We start from the raw sequence: 26,332 nt of genomic DNA on the forward strand, positions 1-26,332 counted from the left end.
GAGACCTAAACACCCAAAGGAGGCAGAGGTTTCAGAGAGGTCTAATAAACTAAATGGGAGTGACACAATGGTGGAGAGAGAAGACGGGGTTCCTGTGATCGGAGCAAGAGATCACCGAGTCCAACTTTTGAGAGATGGAACCGTGCTGACGAGGTGTCTTCTGCCCGAGAGTTGGTGTCTGGTGTGTGATGTGGGGATGTACCAGAATTGGACTGCATGTCTTCTGCTTGGGACACTGAAGTCATTAAGGATGGTGGGCAGGGCTAGGGAGGAGATAAAACTGAGGCTATAAATGTAATGAAGGTGGGGGTAGGGATGCTGAGAAAGGAGTCTCAAAGGGAAGGGTTTGTTAGGCAGGGTCGACCGCATCACCAGACCTATCCCGCCACACCCCACCCCAGGTTTCCGTGGCGGTAACAGGGCTTTCCTGATCATTCCAGAGGCATCTTACAAAACCCCGGATGTTTGGGTTCAATTGAAATAGGACTCTAGGGGGCTGGATTTGCTTCTTAATCTACCGAGTTAGCCATGTATTTTGCCCGTTTATGCCATAGTCATTGAATTGATCTTAACTGCTATGGCTTTAAATGTCTTCTAGGTTTTGTATTTTTACTGTCGTAGCTCTGTTTATTAATGTATATATTATTTTCAAGAACACCGACTTCATTTTCCTTTTTTGCTCACAACACAGATAATCAATTTTTTTGTGTGTTTATTTTTTGGTCTGTGTTTCTGTTTAGTTTGTGTTGGTGGGGGGAGGTAATTAGGTTTATTCATTTAATTTTTTAATATGGAGGCACTGAAGACTGTACCCAGCCCCTTGCGCACGCTAAGCGTACGATCTACCGCTTGAGCGCTGCCCTCTTCCTGCAAAGGATCTGACCTACTTGGTTTTCTTCTTCCTTGAAGTGGTGCATTTGTCCCGTTACACAATCTGTATGTATCCGTTAGATTTGTAAAAAGTGAAAAGTCGGAAGGCATTTAAAAATTATTGCCGCTGTTTTCCTTCTAGTTTTCCAATGGGAATATATTGTATGGAGTTTGACTGCATTGGTTCAAGTCTTCACTCCCATTTTTCTAGCTGCATGACCTTGGGTGAGTGACCTAAGCATTCTGGCCTTAGTATTGCCACACTGAGCACACAATAAATAAGATCCATTTTCGTGATTTAGAAGATGCCGAGCAGGACAAGGTATGTCATCTGGAGGCATTTAGATAGGTTTGTGCCAATTATTTGTTACACGACAGATCATTTACATTGAAATCCTCAAGTATCATAACAGGTTAAGCACACCGTTGTCATGTTTGTTCCACTAAATGGTCTTTTACTTTGAATTTTGTCACTTTTATTTATTTTGTTTTGTTTACCCTTATATATCACTCCTTTAAATGTTTATGGAAATTGATCTCAAAATATGAAAGATTGAAGTCTAAATCTATTATATGTGTGTTCCTTTTCCTTCTTAAGATTTAGGATGGGTTGAATTATCTTATTGGTTTTATAAAAAACTCTAGGATTTGCTGATTCTTTGTACTATTGCTGTTTTCTCTTCCATTGATTGCAGTTTATTTTTAAATGAATGATATCATCCTTGTTGCCTTTGGTTCATTTTAGAGTTGCTTTTCTCATTTCCTTAGGTAAGCCTTAGGTCCTTGAATGTTTTCTTAATAATGAAGAATTGAAAGTCATAAATAAAACATGTTCTTGATCCCTAGGTTTTGGTATAAATTGCTATCATTTTCTTTTTGTTCACGTTAATTTCTGTTTTTGATTTCTTCTTTGAATCAGTGGCTATTTTTTTTAAAAACAAAGTTTGTTTTATAATTCCTATCTAGTTAAGATATACTGTGGCTATGTTCTTTTTCTTCTAAATATCTTGCACTGTAATCAGGGAATGTTTCTTGTGAAGTCACTGATTAAAAAAATTTCTTACTAGATTTTATTCTGGTCTAGCATAGAATCATCCAATAGAACTATAGTGTGAGCCATGTATGTAACTGAGAGCTTTTTAGTAGGCATGTTGGAAAAAAACCCAGGTAGGAGTAAATTATTTTTAATCAATATTTTATTCAATCAAATATATCAAAAACATTATTCTTTAAACTACACGGAATACAAAATTTTTTTCAGGAGCTTGTTGCCATCCCCCCCCCTCAATTTCTTGAGATACAGTTGACATGCAGCACTGTCCAAGTTCAAGGTGTACAGCAGAAGGACATGACTTCCCTATCCCGTGATGCGATTACCGCGGTAAACTGAGTGAACATCCATCAGCTCGTACAGATACAAAGTTAAAGTGAAATGTTGCCCCAGAGAGTCTCCCCCAGGGTCCACTGCAGTCAGAGCAGGACACGTCCCAGGACTGCTGAGTCCTCAGCAGGTCCAAGGGGATCCAGCTTGGTTAACTAGCAGCTCTGCCACCAGACACGGTGCCACTAGAGGCGGGGGTGGCTGGGGACCCGAACAGCAGCTCCTGTTACTGAGGACAGTCACGCAGCTGCAGCGGCAACAGCACACTTGGAGTTCCGCCTTCCCCGCGCCCTGCTCTGCTCACTCTCATGCCTTTGCACACGGAACGTGGGACACGAGCAGCCTCGATCCCACATGCACACGGGATTCTGCGTGGCTGTCAGTAGCAGTGAATGGGGAACAGAAATGACAGCTGTAAGCGGGGAGCAGAGGTCAGAAAATGACCTTGGGGCAAAGGTGCAGTTGTGAGGCTGGGATGGAAATAAGATTCCGTAAAAGAGAGCACAGATGTGGCTGTTGGAGGGGAAGTAAGAACACTGGGACCCTGGACTCACAGCCTACAAGGATGGATAAGCCAGGTGCTCCCTGCCCAGTGGCAGCTCATGTGACCCAGGAAGCATCGTGTTGGGCACGTGTTTGCTCGGTGCTGGATTCCGTTATCAGTGAAGTTCCCTAGTGGGGGTCACTTACTCCCAAAGGGAACCCTCAGCCTCTCCAGCACGTGGCCTGGCACTTGTTGTGGCTATGGGGAGCGCCAGGATGCAGAAGAGCTTGCTCAGGGCGAGGGAAGCCTGGGCAGCCCAAGGAGCCCTCTGGCCGCATCCCCAGGGCAGAAAGGACAAGGAGATGTTCAGATGTACTGAGCACGCGTGGCGTCACTCCCTGGGGCGGGGCTGGACTCGTGGGCATGTGAATCAAGAGTTGCGCAGGGGACCCCACATTATGTACGCCTCCTGTGCTGGAGGAATCTGTCCTCACCAGGACTTAGGGCTGCAAGTGACCTTGGAGAAAAATTTGCACATAAACTACGAGATGCAATAAAGGTCCAGATTAATGGACACCCCAGGCCCTAAACAGAGTAGCAGAAGACTTGAGCCTCCAACAGTCAGGAGAAGAATTCAGGGAGCCTGATCTGAGACCAGGGAACGGCTCCCTTCGGTCCCATGGCGAGCAGCCCTGGGGGACAGTGATCTGACCTCCCATGTCATTGCTAAGGGGGGTCTTACCCATTGATGCTTGAGATGATGGCAACTCTTATTCCATGAGGCAGATATAGAATGTCAACCAACACTTCTGTTGTCTTCATCAAGGATCCCTAAAGATAGTTCCTTATCTGACAGCAGCTTCAAGTAGACTCCTCTGTGCACACTAGGAAAGGCGTCCTGGGGTGGGACAGGAATGAGACAGACAGCCAGTGTTGTCTCCATTGAGAGAAAGCTGTCTTAGCAATACTGTCTGATTTCCTGGATGTGCTCCATGTTCCCCATGATGGCGGGAAAGAGTTTTAAGAGCTTCCAGTAGGGTCACCTGCAGCAGAGAGGTTCTGGATGGGGACGAAGGCTGAGGTGTCTCCTCATACCTCAGTGTCACCTTCACAGAGCATGGTTCACAGAGAAACAGGAGAGGATCCAAGGAAACGGGCGTCCACAGCCTCACTTTGGGAACTGGATGAAAAACAAGAGAGTGAACTGGAATGCACCCCCCCAGAGGGAGCAGCAGAGTCAGATGAGTTGTTTTGGAGATAAGAGAGATTGGTCTTTAGCTGGGAGAAGGTAGAAATGTTGAAAGACAGGGATAGATTTATTCTGTAATGATTAATGTAAGGAGGGGACTTGCCTCCAATTACATGCCATTTTGCTTGCGTGGCTGGGAGATAAGATAAAGACAGTGGAAACCACTGTAGGAGGCACAGCCTGCCCCGCAGTCAGTTGCTTCTGGCTCGGGCCACCGCGGCCATGGGACCCCAGGTGCTGGCTGGACTGCTGCTGTGCCTGTGCGCCGGGCCCTGGGCCGAGGGCGGGAAGGTGCTGGTGGTCCCCATGGAGGGCAGCCACTGGCTCAGCATGCGGGAGGCCGTGCGGGAGCTCCACGCCAGGGGCCACCACGCAGTCGTCCTTTCTCCAGAGGTGAACATGCACGTCAAGCCAGAGGACTTCTTCACCACGGAAACCTACGCTACTCCGAACACGCAGGACGAATTTGATTATGTCATGATGGGCCAAGTGCATGTGCTATTTGAAAGAGTAAATTTTCTAAAGATGTTTTGGAATACGATGGTAGGCTTGAAAAATGCGTCTTTAATCTTTCAAAGGTCTTGCGAGGCGCTGCTGTCTCACAAGGATCTGATCAGGCGCCTGAATGCCAGTTCCTTTGATGTGGTGTTAACTGACCCTGTTTACCCCTGCGGGGCAGTGCTGGCCAAGTACCTGTCCCTTCCTGCGGTGTTTTTTTTGCGTGGCATTCCGTGTGACTTCGATGTTGAGGGCACAGCGTGCCCAAACCCTTTCTCGTACGTTCCTAGGCTGTTAACAAGGAATTCAGACCACATGACATTCCTTCAGAGGGTCAAGAACATGCTGTACCCTCTGGCCCTGAAGTACATTTGCCACGCATCTTACACTCCTTACCAACGGATGGCGTCCGAGCTTCTTCAGAGAGAGGTGTCGCTGGTGGAAGTTTTTAGCTCTGCGTCCGTGTGGCTGTTCAGAGGAGACTTTGTGATGGATTACCCCCGGCCAGTCATGCCCAACATGGTCTTCATTGGGGGTATAAACTGTGCCAACAGGAAACCACTATCTCAGGTCTGTATTGGTGCTTTTATTCCGTCCATGTTCCAAGTGCGACCCATTTAAAGAAGAACTTATATTCAGGTACTTATTTATCTACTGATCTTTCTAAATATTTCTACCTCTCAGTCTCTTGCTAACAGTCCTGGGTGAGCTAAATCGTTAAAGAGTCTCCAGTAGTGTGGTGAAGGCTTGTGATGGTCTTTGAGAGGAGTGACAGGAAGGGGTGAGGGTCTGTAATAGGTTTGGGAAGCAATGGTGTGATTCAACCCAGACTGCCCTTTGGTAAAGGCACCACGTCGTGGTTGTGCAGTTTTCTCCAGCTGAGCAGGAGCAGAGAACTTGAGCCGTGAACTCATCCACCGGGGTTTTTGCTTCATGGTGTTCAGTAGCAGGATTTAAGAACTAGCAAATTGCGTTTGTTGACACGATAGTTCTTAGTGGTGTAGTGTTGGAAGGGACTGAGGTGTGGTCACAGGAGACCTAAACACCCAAAGGAGGCAGAGGTTTCAGAGAGGTCTAATAAACTAAATGGGAGTGACACAATGGTGGAGAGAGAAGACGGGGTTCCTGTGATCGGAGCAAGAGATCACCGAGTCCAACTTTTGAGAGATGGAACCGTGCTGACGAGGTGTCTTCTGCCCGAGAGTTGGTGTCTGGTGTGTGATGTGGGGATGTACCAGAATTGGACTGCATGTCTTCTGCTTGGGACACTGAAGTCATTAAGGATGGTGGGCAGAGCTAGGGAGGAGATAAAACTGAGGCTATAAATGTAATGAAGGTGGGGGTAGGGATGCTGAGAAAGGAGTCTCAAAGGGAAGGGTTTGTTAGGCAGGGTCGACCGCATCACCAGACCTATCCCGCCACACCCCACCCCAGGTTTCCGTGGCGGTAACAGGGCTTTCCTGATCATTCCAGAGGCATCTTACAAAACCCCGGATGTTTGGGTTCAATTGAAATAGGACTCTAGGGGGCTGGATTTGCTTCTTAATCTACCGAGTTAGCCATGTATTTTGCCCGTTTATGCCATAGTCATTGAATTGATCTTAACTGCTATGGCTTTAAATGTCTTCTAGGTTTTGTATTTTTACTGTCGTAGCTCTGTTTATTAATGTATATATTATTTTCAAGAACACCGACTTCATTTTCCTTTTTTGCTCACAACACAGATAATCAATTTTTTTGTGTGTTTATTTTTTGGTCTGTGTTTCTGTTTAGTTTGTGTTGGTGGGGGGAGGTAATTAGGTTTATTCATTTAATTTTTTAATAGGGAGGCACTGAAGACTGTACCCAGCCCCTTGCGCACGCTAAGCGTACGATCTACCGCTTGAGCGCTGCCCTCTTCCTGCAAAGGATCTGACCTACTTGGTTTTCTTCTTCCTTGAAGTGGTGCATTTGTCCCGTTACACAATCTGTATGTATCCGTTAGATTTGTAAAAAGTGAAAAGTCGGAAGGCATTTAAAAATTATTGCCGCTGTTTTCCTTCTAGTTTTCCAATGGGAATATATTGTATGGAGTTTGACTGCATTGGTTCAAGTCTTCACTCCCATTTTTCTAGCTGCATGACCTTGGGTGAGTGACCTAAGCATTCTGGCCTTAGTATTGCCACACTGAGCACACAATAAATATGATCCATTTTCGTGATTTAGAAGATGCCGAGCAGGACAAGGTATGTCATCTGGAGGCATTTAGATAGGTTTGTGCCAATTATTTGTTACACGACAGATCATTTACATTGAAATCCTCAAGTATCATAACAGGTTAAGCACACCGTTGTCATGTTTGTTCCACTAAATGGTCTTTTACTTTGAATTTTGTCACTTTTATTTATTTTGTTTTGTTTACCCTTATATATCACTCCTTTAAATGTTTATGGAAATTGTTCTCAAAATATGAAAGATTGAAGTCTAAATCTTTTATATGTGTGTTCCTTTTCCTTCTTAAGATTTAGGATGGGTTGCATTATCTTATTGGTCTTCTCAAAAAAAAAAAAACAAAAAACTCTAGGATTTGCTTATTCTGTTTACTATTGCTGTTTTCTCTTCCACTGATTGCAGCTTATTTTTAAATGAATGATATCATCCTTCCTGCCTTTGGTTCATTTTATAGTTGCTTTTCTCATTTCCTTAGGTAAATCTTAAGTCCTTATAAAAATAATGAAGAACTGAAAGTCATACATAAAACATGTTCTAGATCTCTAGGTTTTGGTACAAATTGTTATCATTTTCTCTTTGTTCACATTAATTTCTGTTTTTGATTTCTTCTTTGAATCAATGGCTATTGATTTTTTTTTAAAAAACAAGTCTGTTTTATAATTCCTATCTAGTTAAGTTATACTGTGGCTATGTTCTTTTTCTTCTAATTATTTTGGACTATAATTAGGGAATGGTTTCTTTTGAAGTCACTGATTAAAAAAATTTCTTACTAGATTTTATTCTGGTCTAGCATAGAATCATCCAATAGAATTATAGTGCAAGCCATGTATGTAACTGAGAGCTTTTTAAAGGCATGTTGAAAAAAAAACCCAAGGTAGTAAATTATTTTTTAATCTATATTTTATTCAATCAAATATATCAAAAACATTATTGTTTAAACATACACGGAATACAAAATTTTTTTCAGGAGCTTGTTGCCATCCCCCCCCTCAATTTCTTGAGATACAGTTGACATGCAGCACTGTCCAAGTTCAAGGTGCACAGCAGAAGGACATGACTTCCCTATCCCGTGATGCGATTACCGCGGTAAACTGAGTGAACATCCATCAGCTCATACAGATACAAAGTTAAAGTGAAATGTTGCCCCAGAGAGTCTCCCCCAGGGTCCACTGCAGTCAGAGCAGGACGCGTCCCGGGACTGCTGAGTCCTCAGCAGGTCCAAGGGGATCCAGCTTGGTTAACTAGCAGCTCTGCCACCAGACACGGTGCCACTAGAGGCGGGGGTGGCTGGGGACCTGAACAGCAGCTCCTGTTACTGAGGACAGTCACGCAGCTGCAGCGGCAACAGCACACTTGGAGTTCCGCCTTCCCCGCGCCCTGCTCTGCTCACTCTCATGCCTTTGCACACGGAACGTGGGACACGAGCAGCCTCGATCCCACATGCACACGGGATTCTGCGTGGCTGTCAGTAGCAGTGAATGGGGAACAGAAATGACAGCTGTAAGCGGGGAGCAGAGGTCAGAAAATGACCTTGGGGCAAAGGTGCAGTTGTGAGGCTGGGATGGAAATAAGATTCCGTAAAAGAGAGCACAGATGTGGCTGTTGGAGGGGAAGTAAGAACACTGGGACCCTGGACTCACAGCCTACAAGGATGGATAAGCCAGGTGCTCCCTGCCCAGTGGCAGCTCATGTGACCCAGGAAGCATCGTGTTGGGCACGTGTTTGCTCGGTGCTGGAATCTGTTATGAGTGTAGTTCCTGACTGGGCATCTCTTACTCCTCTAGGGAACCCTAAGCCTCTCCAGCACGTGGCCTGGCACTTGTTGTGGCTATGGGGAGCGCCAGGATGCAGAAGAGCTTGCTCAGGGCGAGGGAAGCCTGGGCAGCCCAAGGAGCCCTCTGGCCACATCCCCAGGGCAGAGAGGACAAGGAGATGTCCAGGTGTACTGAGCACGCGTGGCGTCACTCCCCGGGGCAGGGCCGGGCTCGTGGGCTTGCAATCCAAGCAGTTGCACAGGGGACCCCATGTTATGTACGCCTCCTGTTCTGGAGGAATCTGTCCTCACCTGGACTTAGGGCTGCAAGTGACCTTGGAGAAAAATTTGCACATAAACTACGAGATGCAAAAAAGGTCCGAATTAATGCACACCCCAGGGCCCAAACAGAGTAGTGGAAGAATTGTACCTCCAACAATCAGGAGAAGAATTAAGACAGCCTGATCCGAGGCCAGGGGACGGCTCCCTCCTGTCCCGTGGTGAGCAGGCCCTGGCGGATGGCGTTCTCTGACCCCCCGTGTCACTGCTAAGGGTGGTCTTGCTCGTGGACGCTTGAGATAACGGTAACTCTTATTCCACGAGGCAGATACAGAATCTCAACCAACCCTTCTGTTGTCTTCGTCAAGGATCGCTGCAGATACTTCCATGTCTGAGAGCTGCTTCAAGTAGTCTCTCCTTGAAGAGTCACGAGAGGCATCCTGGGGTGGAACAGGAATGAGATGGGCAGCCAGCGTCCGGTCCCCATGGACAGAAAGCTGTCTTAGAAATGCCTGTTTTCCTGGATGTGCTCTGTGTTCCCCATGACGGTGGGAAAGAGATTTAAGGGCTCCAGATAGCGTCACCTGCAGCAGAGAGGTTGTGTTTCGAGATGAGGCCTTAGGTGACTCCTCAAATCTCAGAGTCGACTTCACAGAATACGGTTCACAGAGAAATAGGAGAGGATCCAAGGAAACGGGCGTCCACAGCCTCACTTTGGGAACTGGATGAAAAACAAGAGAGTGAACTGGAATGCATCCCCCCAGAGGGAGCAGCAGAGTCAGATGAGTTTTCCCAAGGTAAGAGGGGTTGGTCTTTATCTGGGAGAAAGTAAAATGGTGAAAGACAGGGAGAGATTTATTCTCTAATGATTAACGTAAGGAGGGGACTTGCCTCCAATTACATGCCATTTTGTTGAAATGGCTGAGAGATAAGATAAGGATGGCGGAACAAATGTAGGAGGCACAGCCTGCCCCGCAGTCAGTTGCTTCTGGCTCGGGCCACCGCGGCCATGGGACCCCAGGTGCTGGCTGGACTGCTGCTGTGCCTGTGCGCCGGGCCCTGGGCCGAGGGCGGGAAGGTGCTGGTGGTCCCCATGGAGGGCAGCCACTGGCTCAGCATGCGGGAGGCCGTGCGGGAGCTCCACGCCAGGGGCCACCACGCAGTCGTCCTTTCTCCAGAGGTGAACATGCACGTCAAGCCAGAGGACTTCTTCACCACGGAAACCTACGCTACTCCGAACACGCAGGACGAATTTGATTATGTCATGATGGGCCAAGTGCATGTGCTATTTGAAAGAGTAAATTTTCTAAAGATGTTTTGGAATACGATGGTAGGCTTGAAAAATGCGTCTTTAATCTTTCAAAGGTCTTGCGAGGCGCTGCTGTCTCACAAGGATCTGATCAGGCGCCTGAATGCCAGTTCCTTTGATGTGGTGTTAACTGACCCTGTTTACCCCTGCGGGGCAGTGCTGGCCAAGTACCTGTCCCTTCCTGCGGTGTTTTTTTTGCGTGGCATTCCGTGTGACTTCGATGTTGAGGGCACAGCGTGCCCAAACCCTTTCTCGTACGTTCCTAGGCTGTTAACAAGGAATTCAGACCACATGACATTCCTTCAGAGGGTCAAGAACATGCTGTACCCTCTGGCCCTGAAGTACATTTGCCACGCATCTTACACTCCTTACCAACGGATGGCGTCCGAGCTTCTTCAGAGAGAGGTGTCGCTGGTGGAAGTTTTTAGCTCTGCGTCCGTGTGGCTGTTCAGAGGAGACTTTGTGATGGATTACCCCCGGCCAGTCATGCCCAACATGGTCTTCATTGGGGGTATAAACTGTGCCAACAGGAAACCACTATCTCAGGTCTGTATTGGTGCTTTTATTCCGTCCATGTTCCAAGTGCGACCCATTTAAAGAAGAACTTATATTCAGGTACTTATTTATCTACTGATCTTTCTAAATATTTCTACCTCTCAGTCTCTTGCTAACAGTCCTGGGTGAGCTAAATCGTTAAAGAGTCTCCAGTAGTGTGGTGAAGGCTTGTGATGGTCTTTGAGAGGAGTGACAGGAAGGGGTGAGGGTCTGTAATAGGTTTGGGAAGCAATGGTGTGATTCAACCCAGACTGCCCTTTGGTAAAGGCACCACGTCGTGGTTGTGCAGTTTTCTCCAGCTGAGCAGGAGCAGAGAACTTGAGCTGTGAACCATCCATACTGAAAACAGAATTGTTTCCTTAATTTCTCTTTCTGGTAGTTCATTGTCAGTGTATATAGAAATGCAACTGGTTTCTGCAGAATAAATTTGTAACCTCAACTTACTGAATTCACTGATGTGTTCTAGTTCTTTTTTGTGGCACCTTTAGGATTTTCTATGTAAAGTAAGTATCTTATTATCTCTAAAGAGTGATCATTTTATTACTTCTTTTCCAATTTTGGTACTTTTTTTTCTTTTTGTGGGTAAGGCTTACAGTATTATTTTGAATAAAAGTGACAAGAGTGGGCATTCTTGTCTTGTGCCTGGTCTTAGAGGAAATGCTTTCAGCTTTTCACCATTCAGTGTGATGCTAGCTCTGGGCTTGTCATGTATGTGTTTAAGTAAGTTAAGGCATTTTACCTCTGTACCCGCTTTGTGGAGAGTTTTGTCATAAATGGATGTTTCATTTTGTTAAAAGCTTTTCTCACATCTATTGAGATGATCATATGACTTTTAATCTTCAATTTTTTAATAGGGTGATTGATTTGTAGATATTGTACCATTTTTGCATCCTTGGGATAAATCGTACTGGATCGTGGTGTATGATCCTTTTAATGTATTGCTGAGTTTGGTTTGTTAATATGTTGTTGAGAATTTTTGCATCAATGTAACTCAGCAACATTGGCCTGTCATTTTTTGTGTAGTTGTGTGATATCTTTGTCTGGTTTTGTTATCAGGGTGATGTTGGCCTTCCAGTATGAGTTCAGAAGCATTTCCTCCTCTGCCATTTTTGGAATAGTTTGAGGTGGTCAGATGTTAAGTCTTCTCTAAATGTTTGGTAGAATTTACCTGTGAAGCCTTCTGGTCCTGGATGTTTATTTCTTGAGAGTCATTTTATTGCTGATTCAATTTCGTAACTGGTAATTGGTCTGTTCATACTCTGTTTCTTGCTGGTTCAGTCTTAGGAGAGTGTGCATTTCTAGGAGCTTGTCCATGTGTTCTAAGTTGTTCCTTTTACTGGCATATAAGTATTCACAATAATCTCTTATGGTTCTTCATATTTTTGTAGTGTTGGTTGTGGCTTCTTCCTTTTTATTTCTGACTTGATTGATTTGAGCCCTGTCTTTTTCTTGATGAGTCTGGCTAAAGATTTATCAATTTTGTTTATCTTTTCAAAGAATCAGTTCTTAGTTTCATTGATCTTTTTAATTTTTGCTTTTACCTTTATTAGTTATTTCCTCATACTAACTTTGGGGGTTTGTTCTTTTTTTTTGTTTGTTTTAGTTGCTTTAGGTGTAAGTTTAGGTTGTTAATTTGAGATTTTTCTTATAAGGTAATCTTACTGAGATTACCTTATTCTTAAGGTAGGCTTATATTGTTATAAACTTCCCCTTTAGAACTACTTTTGCTGTGTCCAGTATATTTTGGATCATTGTGTTTTCATTTTCATTTGTCTCCAGGTATTTTTAAAATTTCCTCTTTGATTTCTTCAGTGACCCACTAGTTGTTTAGTGGCATATTGTTTAGCCTCTGTGTGCGTGTGTGTGTTTTCTGCAGCTGTTTCCTTGTAGTTGATTTCTGCTTTCATTGTGGTTGTAAAAGGTGCTTGATATGATTTCAGTCTTAAGTTTACTGAGACTTCTTCTGTAGCCTAACATGTGATCCTTCCTAGAAACGTCTCATGTGCACTTGAAAATAATGCGTATTCTGTTGCCTTTGGATGGAATGTTCTATGTATATCTACTAGGTCTAACTGGTCTAATGTTCGTTTAAGGCCAGTATTTCCTTAATGATTTTCTGTCCAAATGATGTGTTTATTGATGTATGTGGGTTTTTTTTAACATATCCTAGTATTGTTGTTTACTGTCAACCTCTCCTTTTATGTCTGTTGATATTTGCTTTTGGTATTTGGGGGCATATATATTTACAATGGTCATATCCTCTTGTAGAATTGATCCCTTGATCATTAGGTAGTGTCCTTCTTTGTCTCCTATTTTAGTCTTTGCTTTAAAGTCTATTTTGTCTGATGTAAGTATTGCTACCCCAGCTTTCCCATTTGCATCTTATATCTTTTCCCATCCTTTCACTTTCAGTCTCTGTGTGTCTTTAGATCTGACGTGGGTCTCTTGTAGGTAGCATATATTATGGGTCTTGTTTGTATATGAGTTCAGCCACCCTGTGTCTTTTTATTGAAGCATTTAGTCTATTTATATTTAAAATAATTATTGATGGGTATGTACTTATTGCCATTTTGTTCATTGTTTTGGGGTTGTTTTTGTAGTTCTTTTTGTTGTTGTTGTTGTTCCTTCTTCTTTTGCTCTCTTCCCTAGTGATTTGATGACTATCTTTGGAGTTACTTTTGGGTTCCTTTCTCTTTTTTTGTATGATTTATAGATTTTTAGTTTGTGGTTACCATGAGGTCTATATATAGCAATCTATTTCTCTATCTATCATTATATTATTATTTTAAGTTGTCAATTTCTAGTTCAAATGCATTTTAACAACCCTGAATTTTTACTCTCCCCCCACGTTTATTGTTTTTGACATCATATTTCACATCTTTTTGTTTTGTGTAGCCCTCAACTACTTATTGTGGATATACATAATTTTACTACTTTGTTTTTTAAACTTCCTGCTAGGTTTATGCCTGGTTGATATACTTTTACTGTATATTTGCTTTTACCAATGAAATTTTTCCTTTCCTCATTTTCGCATTTCTAGTTGCAGCCTTTACTTTTCACTTAGAGAACTCCCTTTGACATTTCTTGTAAAGCTAGTTTCATGGTAGTGAACTCTAAGCTTTTGCTTGTCTGTGAGGCTTTTAATCTCTCCTTTGAATCAAATGAAAGCCTTGCAGAGTAGAGCACTCTTGGTTGTAGGTTTTCCCCTTTCATCACTTTGAATATATTGTGCCACTCCCTTCTGACCTGCAGAGTTTCTGCTGAAAAGTTAGCTGATAAACTTACGGGTTACCTGTGGGGTCTGAGGTTTCCCGAAGCTGGTGATGGCTTGCTGGTGCATGGGGCCAGGACCCAGGGGATCCTGGTGCTGGTGCCAGCCTGCTTGTGGGTGGGCTTGGTCTTGGGGCTAATGCTGGCTTCCTGGTAGGTAGGGCTGGGTCCTGGAGTCTCTGGCTGCAGGGCCTAGGGATCCTGGAGCTGGTGTCAGCCTTTTGGAAAGTAGGGCCAATGTCCAGGGGGTCTCTGGGCTAGCGCTGGTGCGCTGGTAGGTGGGTCCGGGTCCTGGGCCATCTGATGGACAGGGCCAGGTCTGGTGGCTGGGACCAGGCCCCGTGTGGTGGGAGTTCAGGGAGTTCTAAGGAAGCTGGCCTGCTGGTGGGTGGTCTGTGTCCCCACTCAGCTAGCTGCTTGGCCCCAGGTGTCTTAGTACTGGTTCCTACAGGGTGGGGCTGGGTCCTGGCACTAGTAAGCTAGAGGCAGGATTCCAAAATGGCACTTGCCAGCACCAGTGTCATCGTGGTGGAACAGAGCTCTCCAAAATGGCTGCCGCCACTGACTGTATCACCAAGATGATCTCTAGTTGCCTCCTGCTTCTGTGGGAGATTCTCCAAGATCAGCAGGTGGGTCTGACTCAGGCTCTTTTCAGATTATTGCTCTGCCTGGGGTCCCAGTGTGTGTGAGATCTTGTGTGCACCTTTTAAGAGTGGAGTCTTTATTTCCTACAGCCCTCTGGCTTTCTTGAAAGCAAGCCCCACTGGCCTTCAAAGCCAAATGTTCTGGGACCTCTTCTTCCTGGTGCAGGACCCTGGGCTGGGAAGCCAAATATGGAGCTCAGACCCCTAGCTCCTTAGGGAGAATCTCTGCAATTGTAGTTATCCTCTCATCTGTGGGTTGTCCACCTAGAGGTGTGGGCCTTGATTATACCACGTCTCCACCTCTCCTACACAGCTTGTTGTGCTTCCTTCTTTATAGGTTGTAGAAGAACTTTTATGCTAGTTTTCAAGTTTTTCTCATTAATATTTTCTCTGTAAATTGTGATAATATTGGTGTGCCCATGGGAGGAGGTGAGCTCAGGGTCTTCTAATTCCTCCATCTTGATCACTCCCCCCAATATAAAATTATTAATGAAGTATTTCATATTTTTTCTTTTATACTAAGCCTTCAAAATCTGATATGTACTTTACACTTTCAACATGTATCAATTTGGACTATCCACATTTCAAGTCATGTGTAGCTAGTGGCTACTATATCAGATAGCATATGATCAACGTTTGTAAATATTCCATATATACATACACCTAAAATGTATATTATCAATTAAAAAAACTTCAATATGCACAATTCTGAAAATGATGTCTTAAAATATTTCCCCATTTAACTGAATTTTGCCCAATTTACATTTGGAATTTTTAATAATTTTTACTTTAAACATATAGCTGCTCAACTAGGGCATATAGGTATATGACTGCTGTATTTTCTTCATAAAATTTGCCTTTTAAAAATGTTCTTGGTAAACATTCTTTTACCATCTTAACCATTTTTAAGTGTAGTTTAGTAGCCTTAATTACACTCACATGGTTGTGCAGCTAAGTGTAGTTTAGTAGCCTTAATTATACTCACATTGTTGTGCAACCTATCTCCAGAACTCATCTTCAAAAACTGAAACTCTATACCCCTTAAACAACACATCCTCACTTCCCCTACTCCCTAGTCCCTGGTAACCACCATTTTATTTTCTGTCTCTAAGCATTTGACTACTCTAGGTGCCTCATGTAAGTGGAATCATACAGTATTTGTCTTTTTGATCTTGATTTATTTCACTTAACATCATGTCCTTTAGCTTCCTTCATGTTGTTTTATATGTCAAAATTTCCTTTCTTTTTTAAGATCAAATAATATCCCATTGTATAGACAACAGTTTGCTTATCTATTCATCCGTCAATGGATATACAGTTTGCTTATCTATTCATCTGTTAACGGACATAGGTTGCTTTCACTTTCTGGCACTTGTGAATAATGCTGCTATGAACATGGGTGTACAAATATTTCTTCAAGGCCCTGTTTTCATTTTTTGGGGGGTATATACCCAGAAGTGGAATAGCTGGATCATCTGGTAATTGTATTTTCAGTTTTTTGAGGAACTGCCATTCTGTTTTCCACAGAATGGAATGCACTGCACCATTTTACATTTCCACCAACAGTACACAGGGGTTTCAATTTCTCCACATCCTGTCCAACACTTGTTTTGCTCTGTTTTCGATGACAGCCATCCTAATAGGTGTGAGGTGACATTTCACTGTAGTTTTGATTTGCATTTCCCTAATGATCAGTGATATTGAGCATCTTTTCACGTGCTTATTGATCATTTGTATATCTTCTTTGGGGAAATGTCTAAGTCCTTTGCCAATTTTTGAATCAGGTCTTTTTGTTGTTGAGTTTTAGTTCTCTATATATTCTGGATATTAATCTCTTATAAGGTTTGCAAATATTTCTTCCCATTCTATGGTTTGCCTTTTTAATCTGTTGATAATGTCTTTTGATGCACGTATTTTTCATGAAGTCCAATTTGTCTATTTATTCATTACCCATGAATAAATTTTGTGTAATTTTCAAGAAATATTTGCCAAATTCAATGTTGTGAAGCTCTATCCTATGTTTTCTTCTAGGAGCTTTATAGTTTAAGTCTTATATTTAGGTCTTTGATCCATTTTGAGTTAATTTTTGTATATGGTGTTCTTAAGAGGCCAACTTCATTTTTTTTTTTTGCATTCAGATATCCAGTTTTCCCAGTACCATTTGTCGAAAAGACTGTCCCTATTGAATAGTCTGCACCCTTGCCAAATATAACTTGACCATATATGTGACATCTATCTCTTTCAACTTAAAAAGAAAACTTTATTAAAATGTTTCCTTAAATTTTCTTTAAATAACACTTAAAAAATTCCATCCAAACTCATTTTTTTTTGATGTAAGAATTCTATCCATTCATACAATATAATTGCTTGATTTTATTCCTTCCCTTTAGTATCAGCTCATTCTTTTTACATAAGTGTTTCCTTTTTCCAAACAATTTTTTTTTTGTTAAGTTGGGAAGTCTCTGGCACTTTTCCATTTCCATGTAAATGCAGTACAGCATCTTTAAATCTCTGTCTTTCCTCCCTCTTTGATTTGTGAGGATCCCTGTGGTTACACTGAGCCTATCCCGATAATCCAAGGTAATCTCCCATTTCAAGACCCTTAATCATATCTACAGAGTCCCTCTGCCATGTAAGGCAACACAGTCAGAGGTTCCAGGGATTAGAATGTGAACGTCTTTGCAAGGCCATTTTTCTGCCTACCATACAGAGTCAGCCTAAAGTTAAGCCCAGATCTTACTGAAAGTTTTCCTCTAACTTATTGAACTTTTTCTTCTGGTTTCTTTTTTGGGAACATCTGTCATTCATAGATTTCTACTTTTCAAGCTCTGTTGCTATCATATTCCTATCCAATTTTATCTTCTCTATTTTTCTGATGCATTCTGGGAGATGATTTCTGGAAAAGCATATTTCTGTCACTGATTTTTCTTTCTGCATTATCAATTCTGAACTTTATTGCTTTCAATGTGCATTTTAAATAATTCATTTTTTTGCTTCCTTCAAGTTCCTGGCTCCCCCACCCATGATCTGAATATTCATTTTCAACAAATAATTTTGTTTTCATAAACTTCCAAAGTAAAGAATTCATCTGAATTTTGTCAAATATAGATACCTTGAATGAAGCACCCTTCCTGATCTTACACAAGTATTCTCATCCACTAAGTTGGGAAAAAACAAATAAAAAACAAAAAGTTTCTTTCTGATTGGGTATATTACAAGTTGCATATTAATAAGAGGAAAGAGCTTTATTAAGTTACTAATAAGTCCAAAATTCAGCTGCATAGGCTAAAGATGGTGAATAGACTTTTCCATTAATGTGGTCATTGACTATTTCCCAGCGTGTAGGCAAACGAGACTGCTGATTATACTGACTGGTGGTAGTTGAAATTACACAGAAAGGGTTTAGAGAGCGGGAGAAGAGGACATAAAAGGAATCTGTGTTTACTGAGACAATAGGATGAGAAAGAATTAAAAATTTCTTCAGAAGTAAGCATTTAGGTGAATGACTTCCCAAGATGAGGAAGGACTTTCTCCATTTTTGGAGACAGAAGAGTGGAATTGCAGGAGAAACAAGATTGATCCCTAATGGTTACTGGAAGAGAGTTATTCTCTGTACCAAATGTTTTCAGTTGTGTGAAAAAAGCTAAAATAAAAACAATTAAGTGCGAAGCTCCAACAGGGAAAGTGGCTGTTTGGATTCTGCTGAGATGACCACAGGTCTCCAGGTCTCTTGGTGCTCACAGGAACACAGCTCTCTCTGCCTGGCTATGTCTGTGGGAAGGTGCTAGTGATCCCATGGAGGGAATCCAATGCTGGGAACTTAAGCTGGTCATTTTTGCACCAGAGGAAATGCCTTTCTTCCACTCTGAAGGCCATTCAAACCTTTCCATAACAAAGGAAGACTGATATACAGACCCAGAGCAGTGCTATTTTTTGAGTCAAGACATTTAAAAAAAGATTTTCAATTTTGAAAATTCTTTAAATAAAATGCCTTTTATTTCTGTAAAAGGGAAACTTTTCCACTTAGCAGAACTAATCCAGGATATATCAAAACTGAAGGCTGTCTTTGCCCTCAACTATTATGACTACCCAGAGCTGTTAAAGACCCATGACCTCTGGGCCACCTTGGTGTGTCAGTCTTACTGGATTCAACTGAAAACTTACCTGACCACTGAACAATGGGGACTTATTTTAACCAACAGTAGAAATTCAAGTGCATTTATTCTGCCCTAACCAGAGTGGTAATTTTCAACTCTTAATTAGCATAAGCTCCATGAAACTGTGCACCTTCCTTCCTATCACCTCAAAACTTCTAACATCCCTTCTCTCCCTGCTTCCCTCAACAACTATGAATGTCTTCACCAGTGTGGGTTCCCTTGCCTGGCAAGCACATGAAAAGGCCCAGGAGTCTGTTTTATTGTGATACTTCTTGCACGGAGCACATAAGCAGCACTGCCCAGGTACCTCAGTGACTGTTTATTTGATATGGGTTTAAGACTCTGTCCCCATGGGAGAGTGGCTGAATCCTGTGTTCCTGCTGTGTACTGTCTGTGTGTCATTCCATGGGGGTTGGACTTTAAGGGACCAAAGGGTTTCCAAACTCAATCTCACATATTCTTAGTTTGTTAACAATGCACTCAGGCCACATGTTGCACTTCCAGTCTGTCGGGTTCAGTTGTCTTTTGGCCCTCATGCCTTACACAAGTCTTTCCTTGGAGATGACCAAGGGGGATGGCGCTTACTTTGTGATGGACTATCCCAAGGTAACCAGACCCAAAAAGGTCTTCTTTGAGGGTATAAACTGTGCCAACAGAAAGCTACCCTTTGAGACGTATTTACGCTGTTTCAAACAGTATTCCAAACTTTCCACTATTCCAAGCTTTCCAATATTTTTGACTTTTGTCAACCTAATTTGAAATGAGATAACATCCTGCAAATGGCAATGGGATAGTTTTGTGTAGCCTTGTGGAAATGCTTTTGACATTTCCAGCAATCATAGCTGTAGAACCAATTTGGATGCAGGCAAGCAATGAGATTTGCATTAAGTTTTTGAGTCAACACCGCCACTGGGCTTTTTTGTTTGCTTTTGTTTCGAATTGCTGTCAAGTGATCTGAATAGTGTCCTAAGGATGCTATTAACCAGTCATATAACTGTGAGGGATTCACCTCACTATTTTGCCTAAGCCTTTGGAGGGAGCATGCTCCCCACTAACACTGACTTCAGTCCAGTGAAAGCGATTTCAGACTTCTAATTTTCAGATCTTAAAGAGACTAAATAATGCATTGTTTCAAGCCACCAAGTTTGTGGCAATCTGCTACAGAAGCCACAGAGAACTAATATATCACTTCTGCCAGGTTTACCTGCTTCTAAAAGGCCTAGGCTTAAGGTTGCATCTAAACTGTCAACTATTACTATGTCACCAGCATTTACGTGGAACTGAAAACCACCCGTTAAGTCAGGAGCACTAATATATTCATATCTCCTCCTACTACATGCTAAAAAATTGAAGTAAACTGATTCATCTTGGCAACGTTAACTTCAGAGCAAACTCCTTGGCTCGAATTCAAACAAAATGGAAAAGCAAGGTTCAAGGTGCTGCGGTGCACAGTTTGTCCCAGTACTATGAAATAATCACTGTCTGCCTTGGGGTTATGTTTAATAAATAGCAAAGTGCATACAGATATTTACAACAGTTTTAAAGAAAAACAGAGGTCCTATTTGTGTGGTCCCAACAGTAACAATGAATAGGGTGCTGGCGTGACCTGTTTATAAATTCTTGAGTACAGTTGTTTTGAAAGTAGAGTTCACTTGCAATCTTCAAAAAATGAATGTCCTGCTAGTCCTCAGAATGCGCTCTAAGTTATACGTGGACTGGAATCACTTGATGTCAATGTGCAGCAACTGCTCTTTGCCATTTACTATCAGGGACTTTAGCTCTCCGTCTTCTTCCACTTCTACCCTTTCTTGGCCATTCTCAACGACTCTCTTGGTGGTGATTTTTTTGCCATTAATGATTTCGGTGGAAGTCGACACGGATTTGAAGTTGCCCGTCCCACCACTACCGCAAGACATGGAGAAGGAAGAAACGCCCCCGTTCCCCACGGAACCAAAGGAAGTAAATCCTGTATCAAAAGAAGAAAAACTACCTCCAAATGCTGGAAATCCACTGAAAGTGGAGGAAAGGGGTGCGGATCCTCTGCATCTGCTTCCCCGGGAGCTCCTCCGACACCCTAAAATGTTCTCAAGCGAGTCTCCAAAGAAATCAAATGAAAATGGGTCTCGGCCGCCGAAGAACTCCCTGAAGACGTCGGCTGGGTCGCGGAAGGTGAAGACGTCCTCGAAGGGGTCCTCGAAGGGTCTGCCGCCGCCGCCCTCCACCCCGGCCTCGCCGCATCGGTCATAGACGTCCCTCTTCTTGGCGTCTGACAGCACCTCGTAAGCCTGGGCCACTTGCTTGAATCTCCTCTCCGCCTCCTCCTTGTTCTCGGGGTTTTTGTCCGGGTGCCACTTGAGCGCCAGCTTGCGGTAGGCCTTCCTAATGGCCTCGGACGAGGCCCGGCGGGGCACGCCCAGCACCTCGTAGTAGTCCACCATGCCGGGCGGCCGCGCGCAGCCCGCGGGCCACGGGCTCGGAGCGGCGCGGCTGGCAGCCCCGGGGCGCGGGCCCAAGTGCCGCCCGCAAGGGGCGCCCCTTGTGACGAAGCCGGCGTCTCACAGGCCGAGGCCGCGCCCCAGAACGCAGCGCTCGCGTCCCGGAGTGCACGCCCCGCGAGGCGCTCTGTGCCGTGGTGTTGCACGCGGGCGCGGAGGCCCCGCCCACCGCAAGCCCCGCCCACCAGGGCCCCAGCTGAGCCCTGATCCCCAAACAGGGGCTGTGACGGGCTGCCTTAGGGAATGATTTTCTGAGCGTAGTCTTTACACCAGGCTTCCCGCCGGCCTGAGGTAGTGACGGGATTGAGTTTAGTCCGACCCCGGGCTGAAGGACAGCCTTATCGTTCATCAAATGTCCTAGCATTCGAATGATGCTAGGACGGCATTTCTCCAACTTTTTTGGCTTCAGGACTCTTTTGTTTTTATGGGTTATGTCTATCGGTACTTACCTCATTACAAGTGCAAACAATCAAAAGCTAATTAGTCAATTTAATAATGATAAACCCATCACATGCTAACACAAATCATATTTTTATGGAAAAATAACTTATTTTACATAAAAAACTCTTTCTGGCTTTATAGAAGTGCTAGACTTTTACATCTGTTTCTGCGTTCAGTATGGTGCTGGACTGCGTGTCAGGGAGCCACTGGGAAACTCCACTGTACACATTAGTGAGATGGGAGGGAAAAAGCCAAATATCATTATTACAGAAATAGTTTCAACTTTGCAAAATTCTCTGAAAAACTCTTGGGGATTCCTAGCGTGCCTTAGCCCACAATCTGTGAACTCCTGGTCTAGTATATTAAAATGATTAAAATTTGCTGGCCATGTTTATAGTGCTGTGTGGGTAAACTTGGAGCACAGTGATTGTTTCCACTAAAAGTGCTGTATCACAACTGTGATTTTCTTTTTGATATTTCTTGACATCTGACTTCACTTCCTCCTTATTCTCTTCCTGACACTATATTCTTTGCTTTGATAAATGGTGAAACAACACCAATAAAGGTCGCTTAGTTCCAAGAGGAAATGATTAACCAATGAACTCAACATTTCATCATAAAGGGCGGTAGATCCAAAAGGGTGTGCCATTTCACCAGAGCAAACTGCTGACTTTGTATCACCTTGAGAGACTGAAGCCCTGGACTTGGCACAGGCTACGCACGCAATAAACAGATCAGGGGTAGAGTGCATTGTGAACAAAGCAATATTGAAAAGTACAAGGTGTGTTTTGGGAGAGTTAAGTGATCCAAATGGCTAGAAGGAGCAGGGCAGAGGGAGGGATCAAGCAGAAGGGCTAGAGAGGAGGAATGAGCTTGGCCAGGGGAGCAGGAGTCCATTCTAGGGAGTTCTGACGGCAAGGCTGTGGAGTCTGAATTCCATCCTGGGCCCTAGGGAGCTGCTGACCAAGATTTCAGGGGCAGAGGTTGTGTAGGGCCATATGGGGGCAGCTGATGCAAGGAATCAAAAGGGACAGGTAGGGGTTACAGTTACTGGGGGCTGAGGCCCTGGAGCAGGACTGTGGGAGCTGGGTTTGAGAAGCAGTGGTAGAATAGTCTAGATTCAGCATTTGCTTGCTTGCATGTGGGGCCTACAGCAGCAGGAGAAGGTGTGTCACCTCCATACAGAGACATTTACTGAGTCTTACTGTCTGCAAAACTGTGGGCTGCCACCTGAGTGACAGAGTGGTTCCAAAGCTGAAATTCTGCTTTCAGCTTTATAAATAAATAAATAAATAAATAAATAAATAAATAAATAAATAAATAAATAAATAAATAAATAAATAAAATGTGAGAATGGGTGTCAGTCTAGTAGCAGAGACAGGTAGGCAATCTGCTAGGCATACAAGGCAGAATAGAGCAAAATGCTGGAGATTTAAGGAAGATGGCTTTGTTTCTCCCTGAAGGGTCCCATTGATTATCTGGAAGGCAACAGACTTATTTACATAGCCCCGTTAGTGACAAGCAGCTCCAATCTAGTCCCATCAAAGGAGCTAGGAGTGTGTGGAGTGGTGGTTTTCTTAGCTATTGACTTCAGCTTTAGAAGGAATCACCTTCCAGGGGGTTCCCATGAATGATCTTGCAGACAGCCCACTCTTTAGCAGGCCCCAAAGCAAGAGCACATTGCTGCCCTACTCTGTGTTTCCTTGGCCACGCATGCTCCTCGACCAGAACACATCTTGCCTGCCCTGTATTTGGTTGTTTGTCTGTCTGAGCCCTCTTGACAGGCATGAACCATCTCTAACTTGGATTTCTGGTCCCAGCTCCTAGCACAGCGCCGGGAGGGCCATTTGGTGAGGAGGGGAATTAGCAATGGATTTTGAGTGTCAGGTCTGCTCAGGTTCCAGACAGGAGCTTAGTAGTGGTGTTTGGTCATAATTCTTGAGAATGAATGTGGGTTGCCCACTATTCATACAGGTAAAGAACAGTTCCTAGTCATGGGTCATGGGCAAAGTCATGACCCCAAACCATCCGAGTGCACAGAGGCCTCAAAAAGTTCTAAGACTCTGAGTGATACAGGAAAGCCATAAAATCATTACAGTGGTGATTGTGTGTATTTACAGCCCCTTTCCTCTGTGTGATCTGCAGATGAACTCTCATGACATCGAGACTTCAGAAGAGTCATTGCCCTTAATGCTTAAACTGGACTATGAATTTCAGCATGGCAGATAAGTGTACACCAATGAGTCTTTTCTGCTGATCCAGGATCTGGGTTCTACGGAGTGGGGGGTGCTTGGGGCTGGGTGTGGAAGGGAAGGGGGAGCTTCACAATGCATGAGTGTGAGCATGGGCACATGTGTGTCCCCAAGCATAAGCCAATACAAGCCTGGAGGTCAGTGGAGGAAGGATGGTGGTAACAGGAAAAGGGACTCTAAGTACCAATTCTAAGTACCAGAATGAGACGGGATCCTGTGAACATGCCCCACAGGGCATCAAAGCTTTAAAATTAGCAGTTTTTCCGTGACTAGAGAGATCCCCAAGTACGGGTGGCCAGTGATGTCCGCGGTTGTAATATTGGGCTCTCTGCTTTCATCCTGGGATTGTATAGAATAACAATTTATCCCAAAAGGAAAGAGTGAAGTGCTCTGTTCTGTGCTCCGATTCGCCCTTTCCTGGGGAGAGGCATTTCTCTTTGGCAACTAACATACTTGCCCCTGACCCATCACCTGCCCTTTGGAGCACCGGCCTGTGCTGAGTATTGCTCTGTGAGTATATTCTCCTTAATCCCAAAGTCCTGCCATCTGCCTGCCGTCCGGTTATGTTTATCGTGTAATGACTGTGGGCATCACAGCCGTGCTTCTGACTTCTGACTGGTTATAAATTTCCTTCTCAGCCTTAACACCGTGGTCTGGGCCCTGCTAGCAGCTGCAGGGAGTTGTGGGTAAGAGGCAGGGCCTTTGGGCTCTAACACCTGGGGCCTGGGTCTCAGCTCTGCCACTTAATAAAAGCAGGCCTCTGGCAAATCACGTGTCTCTGGGAAGCTCAGTGCCTTTGTTTGTAAATGGCAATAACAGCATTTGCCTTCACAGCCTAATTCTAGGGGTAACTAAGCCATGCTGTAACGTGCTTAGCTCCGTGCCTGGCACAGAGCGCATGCACAAGAAATATGTGTTCTTCTTCATTGCTTTTGTTCATCTTTCCCCCTTTGCCTTCAACCAATCATCAGAATTCTCCAAAGTGTTTTCTTTCCCCTGGACCTTGGGCCTGTGTGATGAGTACAGTTTAACTTTTATTGCTTCTATTATTTTGATTTCTTATTTACAGAGTGTTCTCTCACTGTCTCCCTGAATGAGTACAGACCTGTCCTGAGAAAGGCCTTCTGTGCCCACGGAATGTAGCTGGCCTCTTTCCCTGCCATTGTCTGTTCCGGCAGCATTCATTTCCTTCTTAGCCTGCTAAGACACAACCTCTGACGTGTCTGTTTCCCTGTTTGAATCGTTAGTCTGTCTCTCTAGATGGAGCATGAATTCGGGGGTGGGGGCTGGGGGTAGGGGTGGGGACCACATCTCTGGGGGTCTCTGCTGGAGCCTCTAGGCCCTGCACTGTGCTGGGATCAACAGATACCAGCTGGATGAATGATTTAAAACACGATGTGCTGCTTGGGCAGAACCTTGAGTGAGCTACAGAGAAGGACGTACTTAAAGGCTGCTTGCAACGTCATGTTCTTTTCTTTCTGAAAGGCATATTCAGCTTTCAATTTCATTTCTGAAAAGGAGTTCTGCTTTGTTATCACAAAGCCTCCTTTCCTCTTGGATAATACTCTCTTGGTCCATGGAAATACTAATCTAATGGATTCAAAGGTGTTGGAGATGCTTTGCCTTTTCTGTTTACTCAAGAATGTGATTTCATCAAAACAGTATGGTGTTGGCACAAAAGCAGACATATAGATCAAGGCAACAACACAGAAAGCCTAGAAATAAACCTACACAATTAATTAATCTTCAACAAAGGAGGAAAGAATATACAATGGAGAAAAGACAGCCTCTCCAGAAAGTGGTAGTGGGGTAGCTGGACAGCTGCGTATAAATCAATGAAGTTAGACCCCTCCCTCACACCATGCACAAAAACAAACTCAAAATGGCTTAAAGACTGAAATATTAGACATGATACTGTAAAACTTCTAGAAAAAAACATAGGCAAAACATTCTCTAACATAAATCAGAGCAGTGTTTTCTTAGGTCAGTCTCCCAAAACAAAAGAAATAAAAGCAAAAATAAACAAATGGGACCTAATTGAACTTATAAGCTTTTGCATAGCAAAGGAAACCACAAACAAGATGGAAGGACAACCTACAGACTGGGAGAAAATATTTGCAAACGCTGCAACCAACAAGGGCTTAATTTCAAAATATAGATAGCTCATACAACTCAATATTGAAAAAACAAAAGCAGCTCACTCAAAAATGGGCAGAAGACCTAAACAGACATTTGTCCAAAAAGGATATACAGAGGGCCAACAGGCACATGAAAAGATGCTCAACATCACTAATTATTAGAGAAATGCAAATCAAAACCACAATGAAGTATCACCTCACAATAGTCAGAATGGCTGTCATCAAAAAGTCTACAAATTATAAATGTGGAGAAGGGTGTGAAGAAAAGGGAACCCTCCTACACTGTTGGTGGGAACGTAAATTGGTGCAGCCACTATGTGTACCACAGTGTAGAGTTTCCTTAAAA

At 43.7% G+C, this 26,332-nt stretch overlaps 3 protein-coding genes across 6 annotated transcripts in view; 2 read left to right on the plus strand and 1 right to left on the minus strand.

Moving 5' to 3' along the window:
• LOC105063572 (UDP-glucuronosyltransferase 1A6) overlaps positions 1-26,332 on the plus strand; it is a 75,010-nt gene that overhangs the window by 34,929 nt on the left and 13,749 nt on the right. Inside the window, exon 1 of one of the 4 annotated variants that reach the window (XM_074364521.1) lies at positions 9,704-10,354. The exons of 2 other annotated variants lie outside the window; for them this stretch is intronic. In XM_074364521.1, coding sequence (XP_074220622.1) covers positions 9,735-10,354 — 620 coding nt within the window. In that variant the 5' untranslated portion in view covers positions 9,704-9,734. Of the gene's footprint in view, positions 1-9,703; positions 10,581-26,332 lie in introns of those variants that run through there. One more of the 4 variants, XM_045511574.2, reaches the window with a different exon arrangement.
• LOC105063625 (UDP-glucuronosyltransferase 1A3-like) lies at positions 1,895-26,057 on the plus strand. Its single transcript, XM_074364522.1, has 3 exons — positions 1,895-5,052; positions 6,528-6,610; positions 23,742-26,057. Exons 1-2 carry the CDS (start codon positions 4,207-4,209, stop codon positions 6,558-6,560), a joined length of 879 nt encoding a protein of 292 aa, XP_074220623.1. The 5' UTR covers positions 1,895-4,206; the 3' UTR covers positions 6,561-6,610; positions 23,742-26,057.
• Positions 20,144-21,476, minus strand: LOC105063624 (dnaJ homolog subfamily B member 3). The gene has a single exon (XM_045511577.2). The coding sequence runs from the start codon at positions 21,096-21,098 to the stop codon at positions 20,382-20,384; it is 717 nt and encodes a 238-aa protein (XP_045367533.1). The 5' UTR covers positions 21,099-21,476; the 3' UTR covers positions 20,144-20,381.

This window comes from Camelus bactrianus, chromosome 5 (assembly GCF_048773025.1).
Source record: "Camelus bactrianus isolate YW-2024 breed Bactrian camel chromosome 5, ASM4877302v1, whole genome shotgun sequence".
In the NCBI taxonomy this organism is placed as follows: Eukaryota; Metazoa; Chordata; class Mammalia; order Artiodactyla; family Camelidae; genus Camelus; species Camelus bactrianus.